The sequence below is a fragment of the Stegodyphus dumicola genome, chromosome X2 (genome assembly GCF_044657685.1).
Source record: "Stegodyphus dumicola isolate Sdum_Otavi_A_Nest chromosome X2, ASM4465768v1".
Lineage (NCBI taxonomy): Eukaryota > Metazoa > Arthropoda > Arachnida > Araneae > Eresidae > Stegodyphus > Stegodyphus dumicola.
In genome coordinates this window covers 154,925,776-154,941,500 of record NC_140781.1, presented here as the reverse complement: position 1 = coordinate 154,941,500, position 15,725 = coordinate 154,925,776, and the positions used below count along the sequence as shown (strand labels likewise).

General features: G+C 34.6%; 1 protein-coding gene across 2 annotated transcripts in view; it reads right to left on the bottom strand.

Moving 5' to 3' along the window:
* Positions 1–15,725, bottom strand: part of LOC118181426 (E3 ubiquitin-protein ligase goliath-like) — a 108,195-nt gene that overhangs the window by 51,178 nt on the left and 41,292 nt on the right. Inside the window, exon 2 of one of the 2 annotated variants that reach the window (XM_035350573.2) lies at positions 6,553–7,005. The exons of the other annotated variant lie outside the window; for it this stretch is intronic. Coding sequence (XP_035206464.1) covers positions 6,553–7,005 — 453 coding nt within the window. The remainder of the gene's footprint in view (positions 1–6,552; positions 7,006–15,725) is intronic. 2 annotated transcript variants of the gene reach the window in all.

Below are 15,725 nucleotides of genomic sequence, written 5' to 3'. Positions count from 1 at the left end.
CAGGAGATTAATTTTTTTTTTTTTTTTTTTTTTTTTTTTTTTTTTTTTGTACAGTCGCTTTGAAATCTTTGAATTTGTTAATAAAAAAATTCGTTAAAGTTTTACAAAATACGAAATTCATAATGAAACAAATTTCAAGTTTGTGCTTCCGGATGTCCATATTCCGGTGGAAATATATATTATTCAAAATTTGATGGCTCTTGGTACCGTTGTTTTATCACAATTCGAGTAACATACATACATTTATGCAGATTCTTCATTATTTAATTTCTTTAAATATAATGCAGGGCTGTAATATTTTGTGGCAACAATTTGAAAAGTGAACCGACATTTATAGCGAACCAACGCAAAATGCTAAAACGAAATTAATAGTTCCTCTGGGCTAATAACAACATACAAACCTGAGTTCTATGGAGATTCCATGGGATAAAACTTTCCATGGAGATGCAAGGCCATTTTTTCACGTTAGTGTTTGTTTGTCATTATCGTGATTTAAGTTTTTGGATACCTTACAATTTTTTATCAATAAAAGAGTATCATTGTAATATCAAGTTTTTTCCGACGTACCCATATAATTTAACTACGAGTTAAAAAACTGAAGTATTAAGTTAATTTTAGATGGCGCTGTGGAGTGAAAAAAATGTAGTGTTGAGAACTGAGAAAGGAATGTTAAGGTGGTTTGCACAAAAGGAGGAAAGGATGGACGAAAGAAGATAACACGAAACGAGTACAAGATAAGTGTGTACAAGATAAGTGTGGATGGAAGAGGCTCGACCTCAGAGAGCGTACGTTGATCAGATTGAAGACGTTCTTAGTGACAGCCAGCGTAAGAGTACCCTAATTATGTGAATAACAATACACCTAGCTATAAAATTTAAGTTAAAAAAATGTGGCTTTCAAAGGAGATTTCAATCGTTGAACTGTTGATAACTGGCTCTGTTGACTAGTGAGTTTGCCAACCACTGTCCTAAACGGTCCCTCTAAATGATGTTGGAGGGGTTGACTGCGTGTCCCCTTTTCTTTCCAGATGTGTATAGGTCATCAGATTGAACTGACTCTCATCCGTTAACAGCACTCCACCTCACTCTTGTTGCGTCCAGTTCTTGTTTCCGGTATCACAGAAAGCGACGTCTCCGATGAGTAGACGTTAATGGCAAACACCATCCTGGTGGTCGTCGTGCATATAAACCACATTTATACAGCCTCCTGGCTTCGTGAAAACGTTATTGGAGATTCAGTAAAGTGCCTTGCGATATATCTCGCTGTCTGCCACCTGTCTCTACTTTGCCAATGGAAGCAATATACCGGTCGTTCACCGCCATTGTTGCTCGGGGACGGCAACTACTGAATATTTGAACAGCTGTTCCTGCCGTTCAAAAATGCTCTCCAGGCTCGACAAATGATGCTGTGACCGATCCCTAATTCTTCTGCTACACTTGTCATACTTTGACCTTCTTCCAGCACCACAATATCGCGACCTCGGGTAAAGTCATCCTGATGACGTGTCCTGGACTGCCTCTTAACCATATCACACGGTAGTAGCAACTCGACGTTATTTAAATCACTGCACTTTTAAAGCAAGTATAACGTTGAATACCATTCAACAGCTGAGTTAGAAAGTTTCCTTAATAATTTATTCCGTAACTGTAAACCCATTCATTTAAGAATCAGTAAGGAATTTTATTTTATTTTGTTCTATTTACTTTTTCATTCATTTACCTTTCATTTTATTTTCTATTACTCACTATTTAAAGAGATAAATATTCGAAAGGGAGAATTCAACACAGTTTTTGCAGCATATCCCTACTTAAAAACATTCGCTTCAAAAGTTCACGTACATCTTTTTCACAAATTAATTTTTCACTAATTCGCACTGCACTCTTAAAAACCCAATCCTTGGAAATCTACAGCGTTAATTCCTTTGAATTTTTAGTTGTTTTTACTTTTTGCGATTTCCCCGTTCAGAATTTTTTAAAAATATTACTTTATCGTCTTCTTGCAGCTTATTATGGGATATTTTCTTTCACTGATATGTTGTTCTGCCTGTTTTGGATGCTCCTTCTTCGATATTGTTTACTGTGAAAGTAAGGCAGCTGAAACACACAACTGTATAAAAAGCTTTAAAAGTTGTTTTCTGGAGGTATATGAAGGTACCGTTGCTCCCATCAACTATACTGAAATCCTAATATAACGATGACGAAGAATTTCAGAAGATCTCAGGACAAATTGTAGAATGTAACATTCTCAAATTTTCAAATCAAATATTCAACATCAAAATGATACCTTAATGCAAGATCATGGAAAACCGTTTTTTGTGTGTGTGCTTACTGGGTTCTTCGAAGTATCGAGTATGTGTACGAAGTATCACTCGATTCTTCGAAGTACTCTTAACCTACGTACTTTCTCAATAAAAGATTTGGAAGTTTACTCAAAAATTATGGCTAGTATATTGATTAAGTATGTCTGAAAAATGAATTAATGGTAATTTTCAGCTGAAAGAAACCTGCAAACAAGCCGCATTTACAGTTAATGAAGACGATACGAAATTCAGTTATTTCTCATACAATTAATTCAGTTCTCACTTTGCGACAAGACAAAAATACATAAAACCTCACAATATATTTCTTGAAAACTGAAAAATATAAAGCACCAAATATAGTTAAAATAATTAAATAAAAAAAACTTTTACAATTAATAAATTGAGAGTTTCTACGCAAAAACAAGCTATTCGGCCAGCGGGCTAGGAGGCAGATTTTTCGAGGCACATAACTGAAAGTTTATTTTTGGTCCCACTCGGCAAAAGACACTGAAGGTACAGAAACTGACTTATTTCACTATTCTGCTAAGTTTCAAATGTAAACAAATATGGCTGCTATAGTAAAACAATTGGGCTCAGCCGCACTTAAATAACTTTTAAATTGTTGATAATTCTACCGCTATTGCATGCAGATTAACTAAAGGTATGAAAACCTTAACCAGAAGATAAGAACAATATAATTCAATAATTTTTTTAAAGGAAGAAATGCACAATTTTTCAAGACATAAAAATAAATAAAAAAATGAGTTCACGGAGACGAGTAACAGAGCGAGTATAGTAGTCCTATATACAAAATTTCAAGGTTCTGAAACTTCGTTTTTGAGTTATGCGAGATACATACATACATACACACGCACAGACGTCATAAAAAAATCTCTTTTGAATCCATTTTAAATCCTTTTTGCAACCCGTTTTGGGTAAAAGAGTTCTTTATTCTGTCCTTACGAACGGATGTCACGCAAAAACATCGTTAAATTGCATTCGATAGCAGTCAAAATGGATATTTTCATTGAAATATGATATCCGAAAATTTTCGCGATTACAATACTCGCTTTACTTCATACAAGGAACTGTGTGTGTGTGTGAGTATGGCAAAGCCTCGAGGGCTATCTGCCTAAGAGGAGGGATGCCTTTGTGGAGGACTTTCTAAGGGAAACTGGCTCGTATACACGTTACACATGGGGAAAACCACGAAAACGCCCATGCAGCCAGCCCGTTCGCGGGATTCGAACCTCGGACCGAACTACCAGTGTTCAGCGACTTTACCGCTCGGCCGCTGGTGGGCTCATACAAGGAACTAAAAAGGGAAAAGAAAAGTGGTTTGTGACAGCTTATAATTTCTAATCTGCAAAACTATTTTAAATATATGAAACTTATATTAACTTAGAAGCCAAACAAAAATCAGCGTTATATTTTCAAAATTTCACAAGACTAGTTTCGATGGCTTCCATTTGCAGCTGAGGATGATGGTTCGGTAAAACCATCGAAACTAGTCCTGTGAAAATTTGAAAATATAACGCTGATTTTTGTTGTTTGGCTTCTAAGTTAATATTTGTTCGGCGTGTTATTGTATCGTAATTATATGAAACTTACTATTCATATTCTATGAATGCTAAAAGTAATCGATATTTTATGACTACAAGTAATCGATATTCTATGAATTCTATGATATTCCATTAATTATGACTAATTGAGTAATCTTTCAAGCTACCACACATTCCTCCATTAATAAAAATTCATGATACTTATTGTGATATTGACTTTGCTGCTACAACCTGGAATGAAACTCAATAATTCGTAGGATGCCTATTTAAGCCCTAAAATTACTCTTTCTTATATAGGTGCTATGTTCAGGTAAAAAGGTTAAAAAGGTTCAATGCTTTCAAAAAAGAATCTGATAAAAGTCTCCCTTCATTGTAGTGAGCATTACTCAAATGCACAAATATGTATACTATTCCTAACATACATATAAATTAAAATCCTATATTCTCACAACAGGTGACCTACCGGCAATAACTACAACAACAGGCCACCTATCCTATATTTGTCTTTGCTTATGAATATAAATCAGGTGATACACCCACCTGCCGGTGAATCATCAGACGAATTCGGTTAATCCTGCTACGGTGCCAACACTCAGACGATAGAATTTTTGTGTGGCCATGTACGGAATATGAGAGGAACAACATCCGAGATGCTGCTCCGTTCAGAATTCAGATTGCGATCTGCCAACAAAGGGGACAAATTTATTGCTATGTTGAGAGACATCAGGACAAGATTTGAGTGAATGAAAAATAGGAATGGCTACGTGTTTTAAATCTGATTACAGTCGTAAAATAATAACTATTGACAAATGTAAAATAGGACTGCTTCAACTGACAGACGCCAAATTGGATCGTTTGAATTGCTTTTTTAATGTGTGTAGAAGTACAATGATGACTACTGAGGGATATAATAGCTCTTCTTCAAGACAACGTTAGTACAGTACAAAGTCCGAAATCCGGACTCGCCGGGTCTTCAGCGATTCCGGATTTGGGATTTTTCCGGATAATAGATCATCAGTTTAAATCTAGTAAGATGGCATGTAGAAATTATAAAATTAAAAATATGAAATAATGAAGTATTTATGATCTAAAGGGTATCAAAATTTACAAAAAAAAAAAAAGCTTAATTTTTATTTGTTTATCTTATTAAACATTTCTGAAGTATAAGTTGTTCGTTTTTTGTGTTAATACTTTCTCTTTAATTCTGTAGACAGACATAATCTCTTGTTTAGTTACATTGTTGAAGTAATGTAACTGCTGTTTCGAGAATTCCGACTAACTTGTCAATAGAAATTTTCTTGTTTTCAGTAAATTCTCTGTCACATTCTTCACCATCCATAGCGGTATTTTCAGGATCTAGAACCGTACTACGGATTTCGCCATATTCATGATATAAAAACTTCTTTTTATATCATCTTCATTTATTACCGCTTCTCCAAATTTCTTTACAAAATCCGTTAACTGGAAAATTTCATCTTTGTTTTGCGATATCCAAAAACCTTTTAAAATTAGCGGCTATCATCATCAAATTTACCTATCCTTCACTATACACTATGCATCATGAGCTTAGCGATTAACCACAAGTTGTTCCGTTAAATTTTATCTCGCACACTGAGACAATTAAGCCTGAATTGTATTAGTTTAGTTATTTATTATACTTATGTCTATTTCTTGCACATGCTTAAGGCTCATCAGAGTTCTAAATAAATAAATTTTCACCATATACTTAAGCCTTATTGAGGGCCGGCGATAGATATTTCACTGCCTGATGCGGTCTCTGGGAATCCTAAATTCTACGACGCGGCGAGGCCATACGAGCCCTGGCGCTGGTTCTGGGTTTATGTGAATACACAAATCAGTTATTCTTAATTCAAATAGCCCTAAATGTAATCTCTGGGTTTATGAATATCATCAACAAAATCTATTTTTAGCATATGGAAAGAAATTTTTGGCAAAATTTTCCTCGTCAACATTTTTAGCGCATTTAACTTGAACCTGTAATCATCGCCATAAACATGTAGTGATGAAAGCAAAATATTATAAATAATGATTCGCCAGGTTGGCGTCAGATCAACGATGTATCTATGTGCAATGTTTCGGTTTGAGATGTGTGTGAAGCAGACACGCAGCAACAGAGCCAAATTACTGATCGTACAAATTTATGCCAAAATGATTGTTTCTTCAATAGCAAGATATTTTATTTAATGTCTTATTTAGTGTCGAAGTGAAATTAAAAATCGGGACTCTCCAGATGTTTTATTATGCGCGGAGGGGGTAATCAAATGTGCATGCGTAAAGCTTACGAGAAAAACTTTGTTGGTGGTTTTGAGGTCCGTATTTTAGATTATTCCGGATATTGGACGTCCGGATTTCGGACTTTGTACTGTACACGCTTCTGCTAATGTTGTATAATTTAATATAATACAATAAAGTATATACGTTTACTGCTGCTTTTCAGGCGGTTTAGTATAGTAATGTTACCAGTTTCTTTGGTTTTGATAATGGTCCACGAGCGGTAAGTCACCACACGTGTTGTAGGTTATCTGTTGCAAAAATACCTAAAATTCTATAAATGGGGGAAAATGAATTAAGAATACTTGATTTATAACACAATCCCCAAAATGCAGGGAGAGTACATAAACTATGGATTCCTAGTTCATCCCTCTCAACAAAGTTAATAAGAAACCATACCTCTTCGTTCTACCTTTATAAATCTTGTACTGTGGTTGTCGTTGTAGAGGACCGCCGCTGAAGCATTGCCATCTGCAACATTCCTTAGCTTGACTTGATCTCTGCAGCTGCCATGCTTTATCAAAGCTATATACGGCTCTCGAGGTAAAGAGTCGGTGTCTATTTTCTCGCACGCTTCATGGCTGGTATGGTTATTACTTGTTATATGAACTACTATGCCGCTAACTTCATCAGATTTTCCAGGCAAAAGCTTGCCCATATCTAGATTTTCTTGAATAAGTACACCTGTCGCAGGATCCACATATGTAAGATTGATTACAGCAGAGAGGTAATCTTCAGTTTCATAGCCAAAGGTAAACTCGCAAGATACGACCGATTTGAATTGGTCGGTGAGTAAAGATAAAAGAATCAGGTATAAAACCCACAACGAATGACGACTGCGTCCACCAGTCTCTGGAAAAAAAAAAAAAAAAAAAAAAGTAAGTAAGTTTAAAAAAAAAAAGGAAAACGTTAATTTTCAAGCACATATACACTTGAATAATGGTCAATATAATCTACTTCCATAAAATCGACATTATAACTTCGTATACGCTGACTTCAAAATATGCACTCAAACTTTTAATATCATCTAAACATTTAGAATGACTACAAGTGGAGCATATGAATGCTTCCCAAAACTGTAATGTTATACTGAGATTTAAATTAAAAAATCATATTGTGAAATATTTGTTTATTTTTCTTTATTGCGATAATCTACAGTGCTTCGGGCTATGAGCCTAATGGGGTGTTGGCTTCATGGAGGACTTACTAGGGGAAACTGGCTCGTATTCCCGTTACACATGGTGAAAATGACGAAAACGTTCATGCAACCAAGAGTAAAACTACTAATGTTCAACGATCTAATCAACTCGGCCATTGCTGGAACATGTGTAGGCATATTCACGTTTAAATTATGATACATATTTCTATTTAGATTTGCGACAGTTTATCATATTTTATTTCCGCTTGTATACTTTGCTTCTTGTTTCCTGTTAGCCGCCACTACAAACTAATAACTACCATTAGTTGTAAAAGAAACGTTTAACATTTTAAAAATCCTTTTACAGTATTTTAATAAACGGAGCATCTGTCATGATTTTGAAATAATTGCTAGTCTTCTTGAACTTTCAACTGGCTACAGAAATATTATGCGTTTCCTCTGCAAATAGGACAGCATGGAGGGACGGCTTTCAACCAAATTCAATATCGGCAACGCCATAACAGTTAAATATCATCTACAGTAAATATGAAATCCCATACATCACTAACCTCAATTACTTATTACACAAAACAAAATTTTATCTAAAACACTATTACCACTCAGCCCACCAGCGATAGAGTGGTAAAACCGCTGACCACTGGTGATTAGACCCGGATTCAGATCCCGGTGAGCGGGCTAGCTGCATGGATTCCTTGTTTTTTCCGCCATATATAATGTGAATGTGTGCTAAGTTACAGTACACGAGTGACCGAATATACCAATGAGCACTTGTAGTTTATCAAGGTCGGTTGCCGATGAACGAACTATCTATACTAAAACCCCTCGTAGACAGTATAACTCCTGATAAAGACTTCTACGAAGGCAGATTGCCATCGACTGTGCCGCATACACTTAACCAACCAACCAGCCTGATAAACTATTACTAACTTTTGTTACAGAAAGCACTAATATTTCAATATTTTGCAAAATACTTTGTTAAGATAATGAATAAAAATTGGTTAGCTTTACTCAGTTAGTTGCAGCAAAGCTTACGAGGACTAGCAACCTAAGGGAAGGGATGCATTCGTGGAGGACTTCCTACTCAAAGCTAGCGCGTATTTACATTGCACATGAGGGAATACACGAAAACGCCTATACAGCCAGTGCAAAAAGGTGGTTCGTTCGGGTTCCGAAGCAAACTGCCAGTAGTCAAAGGTCTTAAGACTAGGCCACCAGTGAAACACAAATAGGGTATGATTCCCATACCAAAAAAAAAAAAAAAAAAAAAAAAAAAAATTCTTTCTTTTTTTTTCAACATAAGATAAAAATTTAAGAATGAAACTTACGAAACTAGAAATTAAATGTACTTCTGGATTGAAATTTCAATCAATAAGTTAGGCTAGCAACGGCAAATCACACGAGGACTATCTACAGTGGGTTTAAAAAAAAAAAAGTATTGGCAATTGCCTATAATTGATTATGTTAGCTAACAAAGGAAATGCTTGACAATTTTAGCTGGACATAATGAAGACAGGAGGCAATCAAGACACAAATCTAATGAAAGTTTCATTTTAATATGCCTTTTACACAAAAATATACAACAAAAACGTAAATTCGCACGTCAAAAAAGTATTGGCAAAATCATACAGCAAAATGTGGGAACAAAATTTAATACTTTGTATTCATACCTTTTGCATCTATAACAGCTTGTAATCGATTTCTCATAGAGAAAACCAAAGTCCTGGTTGTTGAAAAAATCTTATTGGGAAAAACCAAAGTTATATTGGAAATTCTGTGCCATTCTTGCTGGAGTATACGCTTAAGTTCATCTTTACACGAAATTTTATGTTTCCTGACTTTTAGGTCCAATTTGTGCCAAAAATTTATGTCAGGTGATTGAGGCGGTGTCTTTAATTGGCGAGGAGCGTTAGAGAGTTATAAGGTATTTCTTCCACCTTCCTAGCGTGCTTTCGTGGTGTAGTGGTCAACACACTGAGCCGGTATTTCAGAGGTCCGTAGTTCGATTTCCGGCGAAGGCGTTGCTAATTTTTCAATTTCTCTAGTTCCAAAAATTCCTAATGACTCTACAGTGGCTCCCGAACTAAAAGGGTTGTGGATAATGACTCTCCACACCCAGGATTTAGCTATTGGGGTCCCCTGAAAACCCCAGTGGCCCTTTAAAAAGGGGAGTATATAAGGTATTTCTACCACTTTCCTAGCGTGCCTTCGTGGTGTAGTGGTTCTGCACTCTGGGCCGGTATTCCAAACGTCCGTGGTTCGATTCCCGGCGAAGGCGGTTTCTAATTTTTCATCTTTCCTGCATCCAAAAAAAAACCTAATGTCCGTACAATGGTGCCCGAACTAAAAGGGTCGTGGATGATGAATCTTCACACACAGGATTTGGCGATTGGGTCCCCTAGAAACCACAGTCGCTCTTTAAAAAGGGGAGTATATAAGGTATTTCTCCCGCCTTCCTAGCGTGCCTTCGTTGTGTAGTGGTCAGCACACTGAGTCTGTATTTCAGAGGTCCGTGGTTCGATTCCCGGCGAAGGCTTTGCTAATTTTTCAAACTCTCTTGTTCCAAAAAATCCTAATGATTCTACAGTGGCGGCCGAACAAAAAGGGTTGTAGATGATGACTCTCCACAGACAGGATTTGGCGATTGGGTCCCCTGAAAACCCCAGTCGCCCTTTAAAAAGGGGAGTACATAAGGTATTTCTCCCACTTTCCTAGCGTGCCTTCGTGGTGGTTATGCACGCTGTGCCGGTATTCCAGAGGTCCGTGGTTCGATTCCCGGCGAAGGCGTTGCTAATTTTTCATCTTGCCAGATTCCAAAAAAAAAAAAAAAAAAAAAAAAAAAAAACCTAACGTCTCTACAACGTAATGCTAAAAACGGTATCCCTTCCGACGTTGCTAATTTTTAATCTCTCCGGCCTCGAAATAACCTAATATCTCTACAGAGTAACTATTGTTAGATGAAGTTCACTGTACCCTTAGGGTCATTGTCCTGTTGAAATACAAATGATGTTCCTAAGCCAAGTTTGTGGGTACTGAATTTCATGTTATGGCGCAATATGTCAATGTACGTGCGTGCTGTCATAATACCATCAGTGAAGCACAGGTTACCAACTGCATTTGCTACGACGCTCCCTCCAACATGTTTCCCAGTTCGATGTTAGGTTTTCTCCACACATGTTGTCGTCCATCACTCTCGAAAATGTACTTCGATTTGTCGGACAAAATAACAGTGTTTCAAAATTCTTCTGATACATTTAAATGAGATTTTGCAAAATTTAATCCCTTTCTCCTGTTTATTCTGAGATGAAAGGTTTCTTTCTAGCTGCCCTTCCATAATAACTTCCTCCATGTCAGACATTCCGTATAGTCTGTACATTAAAAGTTTTATGCGAAGTATTAGCAGAATCTTTGGCTAACTGAAGTACAATTATTTTAGGGTTTTTCTTTAATAATGCCCTGTTTTCCCTCGCAGAAAATATTCGAGGCCTTCCACTTCTAATCTTATTTTCCGTCGATCCTCTCTCCTTGAACTTTTTTACCATACTTCTAACAGTAAATAAACTTATGTTCAGCTGTATTTCTGTAACGCGATAAGTTAAACAGTCATTTCTGAGCTGAATAATCATGCTTTTAACATTAACATCCTACTCCTTTGACTTCGAAGTCATTTTATCACAGTATTAGCAAAATAAAGTTTTGAAGTAGCACTGCAGACTTTATAGTAACAGGGTTTCTTATCAGTTCAAACACGTGATCTCAACATAACAAAATTTGCATAGCAGTTAGAACTTTGCCAATATCATTTTGACATGCAAATTTACGTTTTTGTAGCACATTTTGTGTAGAAGGCATATTAAATTGAAAGTTTCATTATACTTGTGTGTTTATTACCTCCTGTGCTTGGTATGTCCAGCTAAAATTGTCAAGCATTTCTTTTTGTTAGGTAATATGATCAATTATAGGTAATTGCCAATACTTTTTTTACCCACTGGTATGTCGATCAGTAACTGAAACCAGACGGCAGGGGGTGAAAAAAACTGCAAGGCATCTTTTAAGAATACACACACATTTTTCATTAGACACTCATACGACAAAGAATTATTTAATTAAAGTAAAAGGGAGCATCTTTAATTTACCACTACATTCTTTATTTAGAGATAAATCCGTCCTTTTTACAATGCAAAAAATGTTAACTGAGTACATTAAGTGTAAAAATAATACACTGTGAAAACTGCCTAGAGAATAATTTTCAAGTTTTTATTTTCATTAAAAGACAAAGCAAAGTTAATTTGATATATCAAAGGAGCTTTGCTTCGTTTTAAAAGATTTCTTTGGAAATGAATAAGCTACCGAAAACGGATGCACAAAAATTTTAATAAATTATAAAACTCTATAATATATCCCAAAAGGAATTTTGCCATTCTGAATAAATACGACAAAATTCATCATTGGACTACTAATAATGTTTACAATAACAGAAAACAGATTTTCTGAAACTGGAAATTTATTTATTAAGTATGATTTTAATTACAATTACTGTAGGCAAAATATTTATGAATTTAAACTACCGTATTAATTTGCATCGTGCGTTTTACGAATTTCATGTATGAAGAATTAGTCTAACAGTTTAAAAATTAAATTGCTGACTATATATGCAAATTATATTTAAACCATTAAGAATGTGTTAGTTTTCATGAAAATCGTAAAATCCTGAGAAACTTGGCTTAACAAAAGGCCGAAATTATGCCACCATCAAAAGTACTTCTGCCTAACCAGAGAAGAAACTTAACTATGAGTTAATATTTATTGGAGGAATTTAACAGAAATGAAGTTTCTAAATAAAATATTCAATTAAAATTACGTATAATCTTGCGCTAGTATATAATTTATCAGAAAAGCAAATTTTCACTGGCCATAATATGCAGATAAGTTTTGCACTTTTTAATGAAAAACTTCTCTACGATTTCAACTCGGCAACCTCACAGCGGAAAGAAACAGACGACCACACCTCAATCCGTCGTGTAATAAGGATAAAAAAATTTTAATTTATTACTCAGTATTACTTATAGCACTGATCAGTCAATTCCTGAGAATAGTACTTCTTCCAAAAATGTACGTATCTTAAAAAAACATTTGTAAATGCAGACCTAAATTACTGAATGACTCACCAAATCAATGAAAGAGTGAAAAATGAGAAATATAATGTTATCTAAAATAGTGTTAGGCAATCTATTTTTAAACATGGACAGTATTTCTTCCTTTAGTAGGGGGGTGAAGTGAAAAAGCTTCGAGCGAAATCATAGCTTGTATTACTTTGTATAAAATACAAACCTGAAATGAATTACAATGTATTCAATAGACTATGTAAGACAGTATTAAATCTCTTAAGTAGATGATAAATACATATGCAATTAACAACCAGTTTAATGGCTTCCTTTCGTGTCTGTTTTTTTGATTGAGTGCTTCAAGGGCAAAGCTGATAATTAGTCATCAGTATTCGAAAATCTAAGAAATTTCCGCCTTTAGTGTCAACTGCGAACATACTCGTTCCCGGGCTCGTATTTAAGGTTATATGCGAAGTACTTTCCACAGACTAGAAAGATAATTTCTTTCTACTCCTGTAATTTATGCTGCAAAAATAAAAAAAAAGGTTAATAAATAAATTAGAGCAGGAGCTCTCAATCGGTAAGGGGAGAGATTCACAGCCTCAGATAGGTAGACAATAAACCTCACAACAAGAAACTGCTAAATCATGGTTGAAATTACGTGATGCAAAACTGCTGAAAAAGTTAAAATTTAGGCATCATGTATGCGCAGTGAAATCGATATAAATGTGACCTTGTTTATCAAATATAATAAATATTTATATGTTAACATAAATATTACATAATTACTCAACCTATTAATTTATACGTACACTGCGCCAAAAAAAAGGGGGGGTAGCTTTATATCTCCCCGTTCTACTGGGCCGATTGACGAAATTCAACTTGCGTATTTCATCTCTCGAAAGCGCGACTTAAGATATGTATCAGATTTATATATATCATTGTTCTAACATAAAAAAGTAGTCAACGAGTTGTGTAGTAAGTACACTAGTACTAAAAGAATAAATTGGCGCAAAGTGCTGCTAAATTTTAATTGAAGTTTAAAAGTATTGTTAGATTCAATTCATCAGCAAGAAGACCCGAATTTTACCAAGTAAACTAATACATGAACTACATTAAAGCAAGAATCTAAGATACTAAGACATTGATATGAATGAAGAAATTAAAAAATCTAAGATACTAAGATACTGATTAGAAATAAGAAAGTAAAAAAGCGGAAATAATTACGCAAAAAATTAATCTCCCTTGTTTGGAGCATCAGAAGTTAAAAGTTCTGTTATGAAGCTCCCAACAAGGGAGATTATTTCCCCTTTTTTACTGTCTTAGTTCTAATCAGTGTCTTAATATCTTAGATTTTTTAATTTCTTATTTCAAATCAATGTCTTACTACCTTAGATTTTTGCTTTAATGTAGTTCATATATTAATTTACTTGGTAAAATTCGGGTTTTCTTGCTGATGAGTTGGATCTAGCAATACTTTTACACTTCAGTTGTTCTAATATAGGTATTTTGACACAAAATAGAGCTTTTTTTGAAATGAGATGCGATTTTTTTTCCTCATATTTCGATTCTATTGCTCAAATTACGCCAAACTGCCAAGTTTTGTAAAAATTGCACGAGTAGTTTTTAAAAAATTAGCTCTCAAAATTCTAGCTCCTCAATGTTAATTGAGTTTGGTATACATGTAAGATACAAAATATGAAAGCAAACTTCTAAATTTAATTCACTATACCTCTTTTATTTTTTATTTTATTTGGGAACTTCATCTATCTGCCCTAAAAATAGCCCTGTAAGTCTGAACTGCGTCATTAAAATTAATCATGCGATCTTTACGTAACCCTTAATACAGATGCCTCTTGACCAATCACCAAAATGTAAACCATAACTAAAAACTGAAACTTTTGAATGAATGAACATGAAAATGAATGATTTAAATAAAGTTCTTTCAACAATGAATTCTATTGATCCTGCTATTCAGTTCACTTTTGAACTTGAGACTTGCAATTCTCTTCCGTTTCTCGACATTCTGGTCACACGTAACACATCTAACTTCAGTACAACGGTTTACCATAAACCTTCATCGGTTTGCCTTCACCACACTTTAAATCATATCATCCGACTAAACAAAAGTTAGCTTAATTTTATTCCTACGTTTTCCGTGCTCTTCAAGTTTGCTTCTCCAAACTATCCCTTGATGAAGAACTAAATTATTTAAAAGCAATATCTATTGACAGAGGCTTCTCACCCAACATTATTAATCAAGCAGTTAAGCAGTCTTCTCAACACACTAAAAGGCACACTCTTGTTTTAGGAGATTATAAAAATTATGTTGTCATTCCCTTCTTTCCATCAATTAGCTATAAAGTTGCACATATTTTGCAGAAATTTAACTTTCGGGTCGTTTATTCTCCCATCAATGAAATTCCGAGTTCCATACTCAAGGACCCCATTCCGGATATGAATTCCTGGGGTATTTATAGGATTCCTTGCCAGTGTGGTTTAATTTACATTGGTCAATCTAAGAGAGCCTTAAAATTTCGCGTCAAGGAACATGAAGCATATGTTAGAAAAAAGGAAACACAGAAGTCTTCTGTTGCCCAACATTGTTGGTCCGAAAATACCACTTTCAATTTTTCTGCTGCCAAAATTATTCAAAAAAAAACATCTTCATTGGAGAACTGGATTTTCTAGAGGCATTTCACATTCAAAAAAATCTTTCTGTTCTAGTTAGCGATCGTAATTCCAATCCATCTTTGCCTTCGGCCTTTAAAGAAATTGTGTTTTAGTTCTGGTTTTCATCAACAGATGGCGCCACTAGCTTATTTTCTGTCCAAGCTTTCTTATCTTACCTAATCATTATATCTTATCTCGTTCATTTGCGCTTTTGCAGCTGAGGATGTTGGTTCGGTAAAACCATCGAAACTAGTCCTGTTAAAATTTGAAAATATAACGCTGATTTTTGTTGTTTGACTTTTGAATAAGTATTACTTATATATGTGAAAATTAGTATTGTGTAAATTTTAAGATTTATGATCATTCGTAATAATTTGGGGTATATAAAATCTTTATAATTGTAATCTTGTATGCAAACATTTTTGGAAATTCTTCCCTGAAATATCAAAATTATGATGTGAATGTTCCAGAAACAAGAACTTTTAATAGATTGGACTCAAATTTTAATAGGACTGTAAAAATCTGCAATTATTTTAAAACAATATAGGGCTTAAAATTATTTTTGGATTCAAAATTTTACGTATTATAATTTTATTATTTAGAAGTTAATTAATTTTTATGTTTGGTAATTTCAAAAT